This window comes from Quercus suber, unplaced genomic scaffold (genome assembly GCF_002906115.3).
Source record: "Quercus suber isolate HL8 unplaced genomic scaffold, Cork oak 2.0 scaffold_162, whole genome shotgun sequence".
Classification (NCBI taxonomy): domain Eukaryota; kingdom Viridiplantae; phylum Streptophyta; class Magnoliopsida; order Fagales; family Fagaceae; genus Quercus; species Quercus suber.
The window spans coordinates 88,665-109,552 of record NW_027069623.1 but is presented as its reverse complement, the minus strand read 5'-3'; the positions used below and the strand labels follow the sequence as shown (position 1 = coordinate 109,552).

The following is a 20,888-nucleotide window of genomic DNA, read 5'->3' as shown; positions in this document are numbered from 1 at the left end:
CTAATAGGCCTATGAGAGAGAGATATTATGCCTTTCGATCGTTATCAATCACTCCATAACAGGAATTAAGCAGAGTACAAGTAAGGCAAATTAAGATTAGCCATGGCATGGGAGACGTTTGGCTTTCCATCAGAGAACTCTTCCAAGAACCTGTGGTCTAGTTAACTGTTATTAAAGTTGTTCACTCAAAACATGAGCGAAATGAACTATTTAAATGAAGGAATTGAAAGTTGTCTTTGGTTTCTCAAACAGCTAAGCTATTGTGAAGCACGCCAAGTGGCCAACAAAGTAACAAAGAAAACAACAGTCCAAAGTCGGAACTGGCAATGTTGTTGTTGTGATAAGAAATGGGCTTTGCAAAGGATGGAATTGAAATTATGCTTTTAAGTCTTTGGATTCTCAAACAGCTATTGTTAAGCCCGCCAATAAATACAATTGTCCAAAGCTAGCTGTTCACATTGCAACACCAATTAATTAGTGGAAGTTAATTATGACCCACTTTATTCCCTGTTTTATTAAATCTTTCTTTGCTAAATTGTCAATTCTAGTGTATTTTCCCAAACACTAAACGTTAAATCTGTCCTCTATTTAGTCCTTCACTCTTGTTTGGATATGCTATTGAGTTTGATTAGGATCGATGCATTTTGTTATCCTATGAATTTGATAATAAGAGAAACTGCATTTTATTTATACAATGAAGTTGTCAATAGGAGAAATTACATGGGAAAGTTTCAGGATCAACGCATTGCGTATTTGCGTTATCTATTTGAATTTCACAATAGGGGAAATTGCATTTTGTTTATCCTATGAAGTTGACAATTGGTGGATTACATTTCTTTTTCCTATGGCTTTGACATATTACAATTTAATTCATAAATTCTCAATTAAAATGTTTAATCCCTCAAAAAAAATTTTACTAAAATGAAACCGTTAAATTTGACCTCATAAGGATTTCTTTTTAATCCAAACTTTAGGTAGTCAACATATATATAATAGCATCAAGGGAAAATTATTGTGTACTCTCAGAATACCATAAATGTGTACTCCCTCCTCTTACATGAATGATGTGTCCCACTAATTAAATTTATGGTGAGACCCATTATTCATGTGAGAGGGGAGACTACGCATTTATGGTACTTTGGGAGTACCTAATAATTTTCCGACATCAAGGGGCCAAGGGGTTTTTTTTTTTTTTTTTTGGATAGACATAAAATTTTCATTAATGAAAACCAACAATGTCAACTTGGACAACAGAAAACAAAGGTGGTGGAACATCCTCCACCCACACAACAAAATCCGAAATTCCTAAAGCATATCGAGCTAAAGAATGAGCAATCTTATTACCTTCTCTCTTTACATGAAAGTAACGTAATTGATTAAAAAAACTTGCATCAAAACGAATATCATCAACAAGCAAACCAACACAGGATAAGAAATAACTATCCTCGTTTAGAACCTTCATAGGGACCTAAACAATCGCCTTCAAGAACCACCTGAATGAAGCCCAATTCCGCTGCAAATTGGAGGGCTTCGGAGGCTGCCTTCGCTTCAATGACCAAGGGGCAAAGTTATAATTCAATGTTGGTGAAAAAAAATATAAAATCTGTTAATGTAGATAGAACCTAATGATTTCATTTTAATTCAATCTCATTGATAATTTGATGATTAAATATGATTACAATATGATAAATTGTAATTTTCCTATTTTATTAAGACTCTATATATAGAAGTTCAATGCATTCTTCTAAGACCATGGGTCTTACATCATATACTATGTAAGACTAGATGATAACTTTGAAATGCATGCAATAATAATTCATTTAGCTAATTGTTTCTCAATAAAATTATATGTTTTATGTGTTTATGATCAAAACCGTGCAATGTGACTTTAACTAGTGATAATAAAATTTGACTAAAAATCAAAGATGTTTGTTGTTTTGCTGCATGAAGGTGCAGATGATCAAGGGTGTAGAACATAAACATCATCACCAGAAATAATATCATATCAACAATTGAAAGATGATCGAAAGAAAATTTGACAGGATTTCTTTTTATACCTATGACTAGCCTCCTGAATTTGATAGAGGGAATAGATTTTTTTCGATTAATTTTCTGCTTGATTCTCATTAATGCGTTGAACTTACATAAATAGCTAAGGATAAGATTAGAGCCAGCTCAAGGCCTAAGGCCCCACTTAAAAATAAATAAAATAAAGGGTTTTAAGACCCCCAAATGCATAAGTAAAAAGCCACCAAAATTGTATTAAAATATCTTAATATTGTAAAAAAATTATTTTTTATAGAAAAAAACATAGGTGGGTTTTGCATTTTTTTTTTCCCCATCTAGGGTTGACTCACTGTATTATGGGGTAACTTCATCACAATCTAATCCTAAAATAAAGGAACCAACTCCTATTTAAATATAAATTGTGTTAGAGATATGTTAGAGATATATTTGCCTATCTAACCAAAATTTCTTTCTTTCTTTCATAAATGTCTTCATGATAACTAAAACAAGGAACAGTTGATAGCAAATTTCTAGAAAAACATAGTTCAAAAAACTAACCTTCTAATTTTTGCTCCTCCTCCTCGGTTAGATTAGCCACAAATCCACTGAAGCTCTTTGCGTAGCTATATAGTAAAATGTCGACTCCATCACTGTACAATGCATTCCATTAGACAAGTTAGGTACGTGGCATCACTTAGTGAACTCTTTAGAAAATGCATTTGTTTGTTTGGATACGCATTTTTGCACTTTAATTTCACAACATTTTTTTGTGTCACTATGAATCTATGATAGCAAACAGCATGTATCATGTCCAATTTTAAAATTATGGTATTTTAATGCACTCAACCGCCTGCTCAACCACCTATCATTTAATTATTATTTTTTTTAAAAGTACCCATAATCTAAACTGTTATTCAAAATCAATGTCTTTTTTCTTAATAACCTGCCAATAACTTCTTTTAGAATGTTGGCATGAATAGACGATGCAGTGATTTCGCCCTTTGGTAGATCGCCCTTGTACACAATGTAAACCTGTGTATGTTCACAAAATTTGGCCAAATCATACAAATAAATAAATATATAAAATGAAAAATACCAAAATGCGTATGGAACTTTTTGTATAGGCTTCGCCCAAACAAATTTCAAAGTAAACCCAAGCCCAGGTCGTTAAGTCGAAAATAATTTTTGAATCTTGCAAACTCAATGAGTTGAATGCAACCTGGCTGCCTAGCTAGTCATTCTTTTGATCACAATGCTGACCCATGAGTTATCAGATTAAAAAAGATGAGGAAAAANCACGTAACTGTCAATACTGATTATAAAAGAAACACTACAAATGTCAAGTTGTCATCAGATAAACAAAATTTTTAAATTAAAATCACTTCAATATCAATACAAACATTTTTTTTTTTTTTTTGATAATAAGAAATCTTTATTGAACAAAGAAAAACTAAGAACTGGATACAAAGAAGCAGAACAAATCACATGAACAACATAAACCAGCACTGACTCAACTCAACAAAAATGAAACGTAACAATATGAAAGTAGGGTCAAAATTAAGTATGGTAATTTAGGTGTAGTAATTAGATATTTTTAGTTTCCCATTAAATTCAAAGTTTCAAACACCATTTATATTTTCATTGGCTAATGCAACACGTGTTTGACTTTAGTGGTTATTTTTTAGACTTTGGGTTATTTTGGACATTTTTTAGGTTTCGGACGTATTTTGTAATTTTTAGGTTTCTGGGTATTTGGTATTTTTTGGATTTCAGGGGTATTTTGGTCATTTTTAGTTTCAGTGGTATTTTGGTAATTTTTTTTGGGTTTAGGGTATTTTGGTCATTTTTAGGTTTTGGGGGTATTTTGTTATTTTGGGTTTCGGGGTATTTTGGTCATTTTTAGGTTTCGAGGGTATTTTGGTCATTTTTGGGTTTCGGAGGTATTTTGGTCATTTTTTAGATTTCAGGGTATTTTGGTCATTTTTAGGTTTCGGGGTATTTTGGTCTTTTTTTGGGTTCGGGGGTATTTTGGTCATTTTTTATTTCAGGGGTATTTTGTCATTTTTTGAGTTTCAGGGGTATTTTGGTCATTTTTTGGGTTTAGGTGTTATTTTGGTCATTTTTTAGGTTGAGGAGGTATTTTGGTAATTTTAGTAGTTTGGATTGGGTATTGGGGTTATTGGTTAATACCCATTTAACCCAACTAATAATTGGGTGGGTTTGGGTTTATTTTAAGTGGGTGGGTTTGGGTGGGCAAATGGTTTGTTGATTTTGCCACCCTACCCATGAGTTATCAGATTAAAAAAGATGAGGAAAAAGAGAGGCAATAGTAATACTAATAGGCAAATAGAGAGATGTTATGCCTTTCGATCAGCATCAATCGCCATAACAAGAATTAAGCAGAGTACAAGTAAGGCAAATTAACATCAGCCATGGACCTTCTCAAAAAAAAAAAAAAGATCAGCCATGGAAGTGGGATGTCTGGCTTTCCATCCGAGAACTCTTCCAAGAGCTTGTGGTGTAGTTAACTGTTAAAGTTGTTCACTCAAAGCATGAGAGAAATGTGGGCTATATTATAAAGGAAGGAATTGGAAAGCTGTCTTTTGGGTTCTCAAATGGTAAGCTATTGCGAAGCACACCAACAAACTAACAAAGGGTCCAAAGCCTAGCAATGTTCTTGTTGTGAAAAGAAATGGACTTTTTTAGAATGGATGGAATTGAATCTAATTTTTTAAGACTTTGGGTTCAAAAGCAGGGCCGGCTGAACCTATAGGCGACTTAGGCCGCACCTAAGGCCCACTTGTAAGAGGCCCCCAAGTAGTAATAATACTAGTATATAAATATTTTTTCTCGTCTAAAAAAATAAAAATAAATAAAAAAAAACCGTTTCTCACACTGAAGTGACATGAAGGCTAATGCCATCACCATATCTTTAGCTTGCAGTAGAAAGATACAAAAAGCTATTTCTAATCTTGAAGAGGAAAAAAAAAAAAAAAAAAAAAAAAAAGGTCCGTTTCTTACACTGAATGGGACATGAAATCCCATCACAAATCTTTAGCTTGTAGAAGAAAAGATAACAAAAAGCAGAAATCTTTAGCTTGTAGAAGAAAAATTACAAAAGGCAGAAAGAAGAAAAAAACGCCCACTCTCTGACTCTCTCCAATCTCCATCTTGATTAAAAAACAAAAAAAAAACTCTTTTTAGTTGACTTATCTCATCGATTTGTGTTGGCAATAGACTTGGTGTGCTCACAGATCTTCATTTCAAGTTTGTTTTTTGTTTTCTCCTTCTTTGCCTCTTTTTTCTTCTTCATAGTTTTTGTTGGGTGTCTGGGTTTTTTTTTTTTTTTTTTTTTTTTTTTTTTTTTGAAGAGGAGTTTAGCTTTGCTATTGCTCATTGCTGCTGAGTAAAGAGCACAAGCAATGCCGGCAAGAGAACAAACAAAATAGACTAAAGAGTTTATTTTACAAAAAGTGAAAAAGAGACTCTTAGACTTCTCTAGAAGCCAATGGAATGATCGGAACCTTAGATTTCTCTAGACTATTAGATTTCTTTAGATTTATCTAGAAGCCACTTAAACTCTTACACGTTTTAGTCTTTTAGACTCTTACACATTTTTAGACTTAGCCTTACACATTTTGCTTCTTTTTTTTTTTTTTTTTTTTTTTTTTTTAAGAAATCAGATTTAGTGTGATGGACTTAGTGTTAGTGCATCAAGTTGAGTCCTACATATTTTGCTAGTGGGCTAGTCTTAGTGGATCCAATCAAGTTAAGTCCTACACATTTTGCTAAAAAAAAAATGGTTTATTGCTACACAAAAAAAAGAGTATTAATAACAAATTATAAATTTAGAATAATTTACTTTGTATTAATTTTAATTTTAATTTTTTTATGCAAGTTTAAAGTGTAAGTGATCATATTAAGTAAAGCTACAATTGTGCTTTTTGATAACCAGGTTCTATTGTTTTATACATTAAATTTATATTATTCTAGTTAAATTGTAATTTTTTTTAATTATAGATTGTATTTATTTATTCGTAAATACTTTTTAATTACAAATGTCTACTAGAAAATATTCATCCGGATATGAAAAACTAAAAAAAAAAAAAAAGACAAAGAAAAAAATATAAGTTAGCGGAACTTGAATGCAAAAATTAATTAGTATCTTTGCCTCTCAAAAAGTAAGAAAAATAAATTTTAATTGAAAAAAAAAATATGAATTTATAATAAAAGACCTCATTTAAAACTTTCGCCTAGGGCCCCCAAATTCGTTGAACCGGCCTGTCAAACAGCTTTTGTTAAGCCCGCCAACAAAACAAACACAATTGCCCAAAGCCTATCGATGAATGGAAAATTAACTATGACCCACTTCAATCTCTATTTTATTAAATATTTCTTTGCTAAAGTGTCGATTTTATTGCATTCTCAATTCAAATATCAACTAGTGGAAATACAAATTCATTAACAGAATCAAAGAAACAAAAGAAGAAAACAAATGAGAATAATTTAAGATAAGAGGAGGTAAGTTCAGATCAAATTGGGCTGTGATGAAATTAGCCCAAATTGGGGTCTTTCTCTGGTAGGTGCCTAGGCCTAGAGCCGGCCCTTTCAACTTTTAGTAATTAAAAGCTTTGTAGGACAAAATTGGGATGTATCAAACCACAATAGGCTAAGTGATAATTTCAAGTTGGTCCAACAAAATATAAAATACGTTAATTTAGATGCAACTTTAACAATTTCATATTAATTCCAATTTTAAAGGAGTCAAACCTAACCCTTGATAATTTAAGGATTAAATTATGTTTGACAAAATGATGTAGGACACAATTTACTATTTAATTATTGTAATTTATTATTTTTGGTATTTTTATGTAAAAAACGTTATTTTAAGTTTAGGTGATTTATTTCCTTGTTTTTAGGGACATTTAATGGTTTTTAGGTCAAATTTGATTCCTGTTATGGTTAGGTATCAATTAGGAGTTATTTTAGATTATATTTTCTTATCTGTCAAGTTTTAAGGAGCCCTTAAATAGGCCCCTAAGTTTGTAAACTTTTTTCATAGTTTTATTATCAATAAAAATTCAGACTTGTGTCTTTTGTGTTTTCTGGTGGATTCCAAACCTATCACCTTGTGGATTCAAGGAACCTCTCGTGGATTCGAGGTTTACTACCCAGGAACTAACAGTTTAGTTTCTGTCCATCAAAGAGAGCATCGTGTGTGCTTCTCTTTAGGCTTCCGCTACATCAGTTGGTATCAGAGCCTTAACTTACCCTGGTCTGATGGCTAACCGGTGAGACGGTAACCACCACCACAACAACGACGAATAGCTTAGCGAGTATTACGTGACGTACAACAAGTACTCACAAATATCTATGCTAGGATGGCACCGTTGAAGAATGGAAACAATAGGGATAACTGCAACGGAGACATAACTCACGGGCAACCTATTGGTAAGCAAATTTCATATAGACCTTACAGGAGAATTGCAAGTTTTAATGGTTATTTTTTAAAAGAAGATTTTCTTGATTGGTTACTTGATCTAGAGGATTTATTTGACTATGAGAATATTTGCTATGAGAGAGAAAAGTTGGACTTGCTATGTATAAACTTAGTAAGTATGCCTTATGTGGTGGGACGATACAATCTGATAGAATCCGACAAGGTAAAGAAAAATTCGATCATGACAAGATGAAAAGATGCTTGCTATCAAATTTTATCCTTTGGATGTGAAGAAATCTTGTCGTATACAATACAAGATTATTATTGGCCAAGAGAGTTCATACTTGAATTATTTTGAAGCGCCAAATATTCCACCGTTTAAAGGAAGAATTACACGTTAAAGAAAATATCGTTCTTGAAGAATATGGAGAAAGTCAAAGAGAAAATATCGAGATTTCTGAGGAAATTAATGAAGGCCTGTTATAGAAAAGAAGAACCTGAAATCAAGATTGTGGAGAAGATTAATGAAGACCCCATTATAGAGAAAGATCTTGAGGTTGAGATAGTAGAGACCATCAAAGAAGAAATTATAAAGGAAGTTGTCAACAATCTTGATAAAATTAAGTTAGATGATTGCAACATTCAAAACTCCTATATTTTATTGGAAGACACCAAAACAGTNAAAACGTTATTTTAAGTTTAGGTGATTTATTTCCTTGTTTTTAGGGACATTTAATGGTTTTTAGGTCAAATTTGATTCCTGTTATGGTTAGGTATCAATTAGGAGTTATTTTAGATTATATTTTCTTATCTGTCAAGTTTTAAGAAGCCCTTAAATAGGCTCCTAAGTCTGTAAACGTTTTTCATAGTTTTATTATCAATAAAAATTCAGACTTGTGTCTTTTGTGTTCTCTGGTGGATTCCAGACCTATCACCTTGTGGATTCAAGGAACCCCTCGTGGATTCGAGGTTTACTACCCAGGAACTAACAGTTTAGTTTCTGTCCATCAAAGAGAGCATCGTGTGTGCTTCTCTTTAGGCTTCCGCAACATCACAAAATCACATGTGCTAAATTAGGATCCATTTGATATGTGATTGCAAACAACAATTTTTAAAATTATATGAAAACTACGATCTAAAAAGTGGTATTTAAACTTTATAATACTCATAATGTAAAAATTGTGTTGTATACTATATTTCTAATAAAATGTTAAAGTTATTCACTCAAAGTGTGAGAGAACTAGGGGCTAATAAAAGGAAGGAATTGAAAACTATATATATCTGGGTAAGTTATTGTAAAGTCCGCCGACTAACAAAACAGTCCAAAGCCGGCACTGGCAATATATGTATGTTCTTTGCTAAATTCTCATTTCTAGTGAATTCCCAAACACTATAAACGTTAAATCCGTCATATACTTCATCTAAAAGATGTTAGTCCTTCACCCTTTTTTGGATATGCAATTGAGTTTGATTGGGATCAATGCATATTTCTTTATCCTATGAATTTGATAACCGGAGAAATTACATTTTATTTATATAATGAAGTTGGCAATAGGAGACATCCATTGAATTTCTTTATCCAATGAAGTTTCATTAGGATTAATTCATTGCGACATCCATTGAATTTCAAAATAGGAGAAATTTCATATTGTTTCTCATTGTTTCTCCAATGAAGTTGACAATAGGTGAAATTACGTTTTATTTCTTTATGATTTTGTCACATTACAATTTAATTCACAAACTTTCAATTGATTTACTTGATCCCCAAAATTTTGTACTAAAATCTTAAGTAAACCCTTACGGATTTTTTTTTTAATCCAAACTTTAGGTAGTCAACATATAGTAACTAAATAATGTAGGATTAAATTATGATTGACTAAATCACATATGATAAACTGTAATTTTCCTATTTTATTAAGGCCCTATAGAAGTTCAATGCATTCATCTTAGAGTTTGGATCTTACATGTGACAATAAAAGTTGACTAAAATCAAAGGTGTTTGTTGTTTTGTTGCATGAAGGCCCAGGTGGTGGGTTTTTGTTAGTAATTTGGCTAAATTTGACCCGACTCATAACTTATGGTGCATTGATCGTCCACATGGGTTATCTGATACGTGAGTTTAAATTTAATTGATATTGATATGAGTTGTATAGTCCTATAACAATCAGATTACATGTAATAAAAGAGAGAAAAAGAAAAAACATATTTGTATAGTCTTACCAACTTTAACTCCGCCTATATTTGTATTCAATGACGCATATTTTGTTCACATTTGATCCGGAGTCCTATAAAAGGAGAAGGGTTGTGGTTGACATCCAATAGAAAATTTGATCACTGTACTACGAATGAATTCACTACAGATACATGTTGAAGGTTTAGTCAACCCAAAAAATTGGTACTAAAGTTTGGTTATTGTTACTTTTATAATAATTTACTAACTTCCTTATCAATTTTGTTAATCACTTATAAATGGTTCTCGTGGACAAAAACCACCCTAAAAATACCTATTATTCCCAAAACAAACAAACAAACAAAAAATCAACGCAATTGGCTGAGTAGAATCCATTATTGTTCTCTCATGTTGTGCATATCCAAAATCACATGCCACAATAGAGACCAGAATTGTGAGTTTGAAATCCCATGTTTTCCATTAGCTTATTACTAACAGATAAGATAAAAAGTGGCTTTAAACTATTAAATGAGCTTAATTTCAACAACAAGAAAAAAGCCAAATTTATTTATGTACTTATTAAACATTGAGATAAAAAGGGGATTTAAGCAAATAAATCAGGCTAAAAAAGAGGATGCCAAACCCAAATAGACACATATCATCCTCATGATATGTTTGGGTCTGCCACATTAATTTTCAAGGAACAAGCTGATTTCAATTGTCCCAGCATGATGGTTCCTGACTTATAGCAAAGGACGTGACAAAGATCTTCAAGAAAAGTATAAGATATATGTGATAATTGTAAGAAAAATCTAGGTAACCAAGAAGATAAATTTATGTGAGTTTGAGTTCCTGACATAATAAGTCACTAGCAGGCGACACAAGATAGTGGACAAGAAAAGGCGTTTGTACTCAAAGAAAGTTCTGTATTGTACAGCCAACCAAGCATCTGCTAAAAGTGGACGAATCGTGCATTAGATCAGAGAATCTGGACCCAGATCCCAGGCCAATATATACTTCTACGTGCTTCACATATATACATAATGTATCATTCACTCTCTATGATGCAACTATTTTCTAGAATTTATTTGAAATATTAAGGACAGTATGTGGAATCTAGTACAAGTTTTTACAACACCAAGAATGCTCAAGATAAACTATTACTAACTTTTGTGACTGCGAGATATAGTAAGCCTCATACGTATTTGTACAAATCAAAGTACTGCCCCCTGAATGATTGAACTCGAAGTTACCTTCTGCTTGGTAACATGTGAATGTGAATGTGACTACTCTTTAAGAGCCAACAGAAATTTGTGGTTGTAAAAGAATATATATGCTCTTGTGGTTAGTGAATTGTTTCATTCGTTTTCCGAATATGAACTTCTAGACGTACATGTACATTTTTAATGTTTGCTTGCTGCATATTGCTTAAAGAGGAATCTCCCTGATTGAAATTCAATCTAGCCTGGATAATGTCATCTAATAACACTATTTATTTTCCAATTGTTTCACATCAAAAAAAAAAAAATCTACACTTTGTTTACACCTTGCGTTTTACGCATGGTGAGTGTGGACACTATTAATATAAAGTAATAATTTTTTATGATAAAATATAGTTAGACAACACTTCTAAAGTTTGAGTTAATGTTAATCAAGTTTAAGACATTTCAAAACTAACAAACTTAGTCTCTAAACCCAACACTGTTAGAGACCATTACTCATTTCTCTCCTTTCTTTCATGTTGTTTAAGAACCAAGTTGGTCAATTTTAAAATATCTTAGACCTGACTGATACTAGCCCAAATCTCAAATATGTTAAATCTATTTTACCCAATTTTTAATTATTAATTAGTGTATACTCTTACGTATTCATGATATATAGCACCCATGTATATAAAGAGGGTAATAAGAAAGTAAACCACAATGTGAGGTATGAGTTGAAATTGGGGGTGGGAGATGATTTTGAGACATAAGACATGATGGTTGGCAATGGGGGCAAAATAATGAGGCATGTGCATGAGTTGCAATGATGCTCCATGAGAGAGTGCTTGAATTTGTGTGTGTGTTTCTGTTCCTAAAAATGTTATTCTTTACGTACTCTTTCTTTACACTACTCCTATAAACAACGTTATTTAAATTACTTAATTTGTACTTAATCCCAAAAGTAAAAAGGTTCATTAATTCATTATCACGTGCCTTAGTTTAAGGTTTTGGTGCACCTGCCACTCATAGAAGAGTATACTATTCCTTGTGGCTGAGCTGGCACTATATTATTGGATCGTGATGGACACGTAGATATCGAAGCGTGGATAGATTTTGTAAAAGTTAAAATTATCCTCACTGTTTGATGATGAAAACCATGCACTCTAACACACCGGTCCCCCGCTTTGTACTCATGTTGGATTTTCTCATTTTTCCCTTTTTCTCGTCAATTTATCATCTCGCTTTAGGACTAATAGTACTTGGTTTTTTTTTTTTTTTTTTTTCCTAATGCTAAGAAATTAGTATCAGTTATGTAATATTAGCAGTAGGAAACAAGGAATTTCATTAGATTTTAACTCGCTTTTTGTGTGGAGGAATTTTCTAATCCAAAGGTTTTTTTTTTTTTTTCTTTTACTATATATATTCACAAAAAATTTCATAACAATAACTATTTAGGTTTTTATTAGTTCGTATTTAGACCCACTACAAATATATTACTATATTATCAACCATCAATTACGGATCATCTCGGTTGTTGTAAAATATTGTGTGAATGGTAAAATTTAGATGCAACACGTTAGGTTCCTCGATTAAATCCAAACACATGATCGTATTGATCCAATAAAACATAGATAATATTTTTTTTTAAGAACAATTAAATACAAACTATGTTTTTTTATTTAATTGAGGGATATATAGTGCAGCAAAGTATGTTTTTATTTAATTGAAGAATCTAATATAGTGCAGCAAAGAAACTATATCTTAGTCTTATCCTTGTGTGAATATTACTGTGAGTCTTGTGACTAGAGTTATTGAGAAAGAAATAGGACCATGGTAAAACAGGGACCAAATACAACATATATTGGCTGTTTTTTTTTTTTTTTTTTTTTAGAGAATATCAACCTATGATGTCTCTCCTAATAATAGTTTTTTATCATTAAACCAAGACATCAATTAGTTTTTGGTACAGGCAATGATTGAATCCCAGATCTTTTATTTAACCATCAAAAATTTTATCAATTAAGCTAACTGGAACTTACTGTATTAACTGTTAGTACTACCAGATGTGCAAAACAGCTGAAGATTGTTACCCTCACAAAGCTATAAGTTAATTTTTTACTTTTTAGTTTTTATATACAGCATTTAATTTTTTAATTTTTATTTTTTTTACGTTTTTTCACTTTTTTTAGAGTTTAAGTATACTTTAACACATTAATTTCCAGTAAAAAGTTTAACCTGATAAATTTGAAAAGTATATTTAGTTTTTTTTTATTATTATTCAATTTTGATGAAAATCCCCTTTTCTACCCCCGAAAATAACGGCTTTATGAGGCAGTAGCTGATTTCATGTGGCCTTAATTAATGATCAGAAAGATGAGACTGCTACCTAAGTTTTTTTTTTTTTTTTTTTTTGAGAAAAGACTGCTACCTAAGTTGATTTGCCTTTAATGCAACCGATCGATAAGCATTTTATGTTGACTGTTGAGATAACGTGGAGCCAAGGGCATGAGTCTAATGATGGTCCATCACGTACGATGGAGTTATAGGTCACAGTTATTATCGTGTAGAAATTTGGTGGTTAATTAATGGTCTTAGCAAAATGGCAACCACATGATAAAGCTCAGAGTCAGAGATGCTAGCTTCTTCATGCATGGCATGATGCTCAAATTTTGATATTTACATCACGCGTCGATCTTGATGTATGAAACAACTAGCTCGTAGTGTATATATGATACTAAAATGAACAAATTGACAAATTTTCCTGGTTGGCAAGATTTTGACCTAATAAGCATTCAATGTCCACCTCTTTACCACTTAATTCAGAACCCGACTTGCCCTCATTATTGTATTGGATTGTTTAATTAAACTAACCTTTTCACGGAGTGATTAAAAAAGTACCATTTGTGCTAAATTAGGATTCAAAAGTCTTTATAATTTAGTGTTAAGTATATATATATATACCAAAAATCTCTTTTAATGAGATATTAGAAATTGAAAGAAATTGGTTTATAATAAGAAAAGGCTGAGAACAACATAATATGGGGATGGGGATGAAAAATAAAGGTGAAAATGTGAAATGCAATCTTCACCAATAGTGCCGCACACAAAATGCAACAATGCCTATTAGCATAGATTATAGATACAAATTATACAATGATATTGCTTGTGAAGCTTGTCCATGCATGCCGTACGCAAAATTAAACAATGCCCGTTACTAATGCCAGAATATCAACTACCCCCATTGGATGTAAAACTATATTCTTCAAGCTTTTACCTAAAACCATGTTTACAATAAGACGCAATAATTGATACATGGATCAATACTTCCCTCCCCTATAACGCCCATTAATGCAGTTGGCTATTGTCAATGGGTCATATTAACGAATACTTTTAGGGCAATTGTTAATAAACCATAATAATAAAGTTTTGACACTACTTTTATGAAAAATATAAAAAATTATCAACAACATTTATTATTTTATCATTCTCGCAATAAAATGTTTCTAAAAATAAATTTTAAACCAATGCCCTAAGGCATTGGTTAACATTTCCCATTGTAAATTGAGGATGACAATGATGTACACCTCATGAAAAGGTAGGAAGCTAGCTCAAAGTGGGCATGGCAAAATCTAATATAACCGGCTAACCCGACAGGACTAAACTATTTAAAAAGAGGTCATGGATTGAGGGTAAATGGGTTTGAGTCATATTCGTGTGAGAGACCGCGCCCCCGGCCCGTTTTATAGGGATGTTGGGCCAAACTCACGTGAATGGGTGGAGTCGTGTTATTGCCTCTCAAAATAGAGGTTCGACTAGTTATATTTTCCCTTTTAGATTAAGGGTTTTACAATGAAGTCGCCACTTATTTAATTATTGGAATAAATAAGAAAACCAAAATTGAAAAATTCCTCATTTTATTAATTTGTAATTGAATTTACATTGATCATAGGAAAATTACATGGCTTTGGTCCTAAATACAATCTAAGATAAAGTACATGGCTTTGTTTCCTAATTACAATCTAAAAATCGAAAATTAATGGATAAGCATTTGATCTACTAACCCTTGATCTAAGTTCGGAGGCTATGTTATAAGGTGGGAAGGTGTTAGACACCCACCTTACCCGGTGAAACCGGTCTTCTAGATTATGGTGGCCAACATTCATATCACATCATCTAATATGTTATCAATCAATTTGCATGTTGAATTCATTTGTGTGCATGTAATAAACTCTAATTCAACTTATTAAGCATTTCATTTAGATTGAAAAATAAATTCTAGTGAATGTATGTAGATGGTATATTCTAGATTTAAGGATTTGAACGAATTATTAAACAAACATGTTTTTCATATTTTTGATGTGGATTTAAGATTAAAACTAGTGATATGTATGAACATGTGATGAACAACTAAGAATATGTGAAGAACATATAAGAATAATTAAGAACATTCAAACATATTCAAGAGAATTTAAATGATTACTATTATGCTTTAATCTTAAACCCTTATCATGGTAACACAAAAAACAATTAGGGAAAGAGATTATATCTTTATGCAAGATCCATATGGTGGAGGAGGAGACTTCTGAAGGAGATCCTAAGGGTGGAAGAAAAGAAGAGTTAGGAGAGGAAGAGTGAGTCTCACTCAATACCTTGAGTCTCAGGAAGACCAAGATATGACAAGACTACTCTACTTCACTAGAACTCAAGAGATGAGAAGAGAGGGGTTTTGGTGTCTTGAATGAAGGAGAGTGAGGGTTATATAGTAGTGGTGGAGGGAATATGAATGGAAGGTCATTTAATGAGGGTTGACAAAGAATCATAACCTATACCTCATTTTAACCTTGAAAAAAATCTGGTGTATTAAATGGAAAGATTAGTAGGAGTGAGGAGTAAGACAAAATTCGGTTTTCCCGTAGCTGCTGTAACAGCCTGTAGAGCTAACTTTGAAAAATAATATCTGACTCGATTTTGATCAAAATTATCTCGTTCTTGTGCTCAAATTGAAGTTCTGGATGTCTAGTTTCTAGGAAAATTAACTCATTCACAGATTTAAAATATTCTAAGAGATATCGATGAAATGGTGAGCATAAGTCATTTGTTAGAAAATGGTTTCAGCACAATTAACATTAAATAGCTCCAATCACTCCATTTCAGACTTAATTGGTTCCAAATTTACTCTAATTAAAAGATAATTACACAAATTACTCACTAAATAATTAATGTTTAATTATCTAATTAATTATGTGTATGCAACCTCACCATAAAATATAGTCATAACCAATCAAATTATGACACGTCATTGATCTCAAATTGATTATACTTATAACCAATTGAAATCAATTGTTCATAATCACATATAGTAGGACTAAATTTGTGATAGTGCATCTCAGCCATTAAAACTTGATTTGATGATAACTTTCAATCTGGTAGTCCGATTAAAGTTTATGACCAGTCAATTTGATCGTTACAACATCAAGACCATTTTAGTGAAATGAGATTAAGGATCTAATGGCTAGAATCAAGATGTATATTTTCAAGGCAAAATTACCCTTTTACCCTCCATGTGAGGTTAAATACGAGTTGCAAAATGGGGTGTCAACAATTCGGGTCAACACAGCTAACTCGTTTAATAAACAGGACGTGTTCGTGTTTAACATGTGAAGCCGTTTGACCCTTTTAGCTTATAAAGTTATTATTATTTTGTTATTATTGCTTAATTTATGATTGTATTTATATATTTATTACTACATATATTTATGTTGTAATTGTATTTTAATTTTAGATATATAGAAATTGATAACAAGTTATTTAGGCTAGGTGTGACCTATAAATCAAATAGATTATTAAACGAGTCATTTGTATTGACCTTTACATGACTTGTTAATTAAAAGAGTTAAACATGTCGTGTCGGATCGACTTGTTTAAGAGAGAAATTGTGTTAGGATTGAGGAATCTGGACACATTTACTAAACAGGTCAGGTTCAGATTAACCCATATAACTAAATATACTCATGACTCAACACAACATGAAATCAACCCGCTAACACAAATTGCCACCCCTAGCACGAAGTTTTTTTTTTGGTAATGATTGAACTTGTTGCACACATGCTTGTACATGCACATGTGTGTGCAAAAACTAAAATCGTTAGATGAAAACACGATTTTCAACTTAAAATCATGCATTCAACTCAAAATTTAGTTGCTTTTTTACATGTTTGTATTTGTGTGTAATTCCAAGTTGGTGTGTATAATTAACACTGCCTTTCTTTTGGGAAGTAGTTCACAATTTCTCTCTCTTATTTTTTAAACTAACCAATTTCTTCCTTTATATTTGGAAAATGAGCAAATATCTCCAATTCAATATGTTTTAGTTAAATCCAACGAAATCATAATGATTACAAATACAATATAAGAAAACAACAATGCAATTTTCAACTTTTTTTTTTTGTGGTGTGTTTTTCCCTTATATATATATTAGAAAGTGGTGTCTCATCTTTGACTAGATTATCACACTCCCTATTCATTAAACACTTTAAAATTCAATGGACAAATAGTGCATATAGTGAATTGAACCAAAAACTTTTTTTAAATTTATGTCAAGTTTAGACCACTAGTGGCTCTACTTGTATGTGAGAGTGGTCCTAGGACCACCCTTGTCAAAAAAAAAAAATTATACATATGCAAAAAAAAAAAAATATATATATATATATATATATATATATATATATATTGTGGGGCCTATGAGCCTGATAGCCTCGGCCCATCATGAAATAGGCCCAAGGCCCAGGCCGAGGTGCATAGGCCATTTTTTGTTGTTAGGCTGAATTGGGGAAAGCCTCTTTTCCCAATCCACGCCGAGGACCACCTCATCCTCGGCCTGACGAGGGGAATTTAGGGAGAGACTAACCCCAGAGTAAGCTGTCATTCTCACATTTAATGCATTCAACTAACTCCCCCAGGCCGCATTAATGGGGAGGTAACCCCTTGGCAGGATAACGTTGATCAGAGTGAACCACTTGAGTACTGATAAGGCCTCTGATGGGACGGACGGCCAGAAAAGAAGGCAAATAGATGATCAACAGATGGAAAGAGTGGATAGGAAGAGAAAACTATAAAAGAAAAGTTAGTAAAGTAAGAAATGGGGGGGGAGAAAAAAAGAAAAAAGGGAGAGAACCATCAGGCCTCCTCGGCCACAGGCCGAGGAGTATTCCCCCGTTTATAAAGAAACCCTTAGCATTTTTTATAGAGAAAGTTCATGCTTGGTGATCGACGGCCAGCACCTAAACCTTTCACCCCACTCTCTATAAATGTATTGTTTGGGCTTATTGGGCTGAAAGATCCGTCATCCAGGGTCAATCCAAATTGAGTCCCTATATATATATATATATATAAATAATCATTTTAAAATAATATGTTCAGTGACCACCCTGACTTGAAAAAAAATGCATATATATACTTTAAAAAAACATATTATATACTAAATTAACCTATTTTGACTAACCTAATAAAAATATTGAATATCTTTACTTGAGAATTATAAGAATTTGAGTTCAATAAATATAAGAGTAATCCTATATCTACAAAATTTTTACAGTAATTTCACAATAAATCTTATGTGGTAAATTATTGTTAATTCTAATTTGGGTTCAATATTGACATATTTTAGCCACTAATAACAAGCTAATAACTTGTTGTATAAGATTTATTATGAAATTATTATGGTCACTTTATTATTCTCATATCAACATTTTAAATTTGTACTTTATCTTTTATTAGTCTATTTTTTTTCTTATTCTCTTTGTTAGTAAAAAAAATTGTAATATTTTATATATTTCGTGTTTTTTGTGACGTTAATATATTCAAACTGTTTCTTTATTAAGTTTGGTATAATTTAAATTTTTTAATGTAAAAAAAAAAAAAAAAAAAAATTCTTAGTAGACTAATGAACCTACGGGTACGGGTACCCGTGATGATAAAGTCAGATTTCTAATGGCCTTACTTGCAAGATAAACAAAGAATACAGGGATAACCAGGTCAAATATCACGAGATGATAATACGGAGTCTTATCCAACCAATATGGTCCCCACGTAGGTAGACCACGTGCATAGATGCATCAAAGTTCGTAGAGATCAGGAAAAAAGAAAAGAAAAGTATAGTTCGAAACCCAGATTTTCTAGTCCTAAATTCTAAATTCTCTGTCTATGAGTGACAGAGAGAGAGAAGTTAGACTTGGTGGCTGTTAAAAAAAAAAAAAAAAAAAAAATTCTTAGTAGACTAATGAACCTACGGGTACGGGTACCCGTGATGATAAAGTCAGATTTCTAATGGCCTTACTTGCAAGATAAACAAAGAATACAGGGATAACCAGGTCAAATATCACGAGATGATAATACGGAGTCTTATCCAACCAATATGGTCCCCACGTAGGTAGACCACGTGCATAGATGCATCAAAGTTCGTAGAGATCAGGAAAAAAGAAAAGAAAAGTATAGTTCGAAACCCAGATTTTCTAGTCCTAAATTCTAAATTCTCTGTCTATGAGTGACAGAGAGAGAGAAGTTAGACTTGGTGGCTGTCAAAAACTCTCGGCGAAGGATCCAATGCGCATAAACCTCTAAATCTCTCTATTCATGAGCACAGTTAAAAACCGCTTCCACTTCTCTCTCTCTCTCTCTCTCTCACCAAAAGTATAGCCAAAGAAGCTCAGCAGAAACAGAAAAAGATAGTGTTTTGATCATTATATTCCATTCCTTATGTATGTAGGATCTCTATAACAAGTACCCTTCTCTTCAAACCCTCTCACACACACACACACACACACACACACACACACACACACACACACTTGTTCTTTGTAGTTCTATATAGTGTATATCTTACATGTTCTCGGAATTCAAAGAAACATCATTGCTAAGTATGTCAAATTCAGAGATCTTTCTCATCAAAGACGATAAAGAAAGTGTTAAATTCAGCATTTTCGAGGAACCCACGTTGAGAAATGAAGATAAGTGTTATGCAGCCATGGCCTCAAACGTGCCCGAGCGTCATGAAGAAAAAGAAGAATTCGAGATAGAAAAGAAAGAAGAAAAGCGCGAGGCTACGGTTCCTTCTGATGAATGTGAAAGTGTAAGGCCATCTCTAGGTGAATACAAGGTCGAAGAGGACGATGATGGTTTCAAAACTCCAACATCTTTGGACCACAAAGTCCCAGTGATCAAACAGTGTCCGCCTGCTCCAAGAAAACCCAAGCCATCAATGAAAAGAAAAGTGTCACAAAATGTACGTACAAGTCTCCAACTTGATCTATCAAAAGAAGTCGAATCACTCTTTCCTCCCTCTCTTCTCTCTGATTTTCATTGCAAGATCAAGAAAGCTCGGCCTCAAAGAGACGACGAAGAGGGACTTAAGTTATAATTATTTGGTAAGAGATCAACTTTGCACAATCTCTACCCCCATGAATGATAACCGTGCAATTGAGATTGATTTTGGTTCTATATTCACTCTTTTTTCCTCTTTGTAATTTCTTCTTCTTCTTCTTTTTTATTCTTTCTGGGGTTTAGATCTTGATTTGGTGGGATTCGTCTATGACCCAGATGAAGGTGTAAAGTTAAAGTTAGTTTGCGAAAGATGATCAAAGATGAAGTACAGACCAAGAAAAAAGAGTTGTGATGTAGAATTCCTACTTTACTGCACCCTTGGGTTCTTTTGTACTCAAGGTGTTATGCTGTTCTTAAAAGAGAGAACTTATTCTTTGAGATTGAATAAAAATTATGCTTCTATCTTTTATGCACTCAAGATTTGAAAGCATTTTCTTTCTCAAAGATTCTTTCTTTCATTTTACGCCTAGACAAATTCAATTTAGGTTCCATGAGATCCTAGGAAGAAGCCAAGAAGGAAAGCATTGCACATTGTCATTTTTTTTTTAATATAATGGTAGAGTATCTTCATAATTTGGATACTCTAATAAGCAAAATACTAATTCAATGCCATTTGTTCTGCAACATAAGGTGACCATACATTTTAATTAGTGCTTCTGATTATTACGGCTTGGTTTAACAAATGAGGTGC

At 32.5% G+C, this 20,888-nt stretch overlaps 1 protein-coding gene across 1 annotated transcript; it reads left to right on the top strand.

Moving 5' to 3' along the window:
- Positions 1-19,736: 19,736 nt before the first annotated feature.
- Positions 19,737-20,234, top strand: LOC111992977 (cyclin-dependent protein kinase inhibitor SMR3). Its single transcript, XM_024024827.2, has one exon. It carries the CDS (start codon positions 19,737-19,739, stop codon positions 20,232-20,234), a length of 498 nt encoding a protein of 165 aa, XP_023880595.2.
- The last annotated feature ends 654 nt before the right edge of the window (positions 20,235-20,888 follow it).

Excerpts from the sequence above, each read along its gene's own strand:
- LOC111992977 (XM_024024827.2), top strand. The coding sequence starts at position 19,737 with ATGTCAAATTCAGAGATCTTTCTCATCAAAGACGATAAAGAAAGTGTT.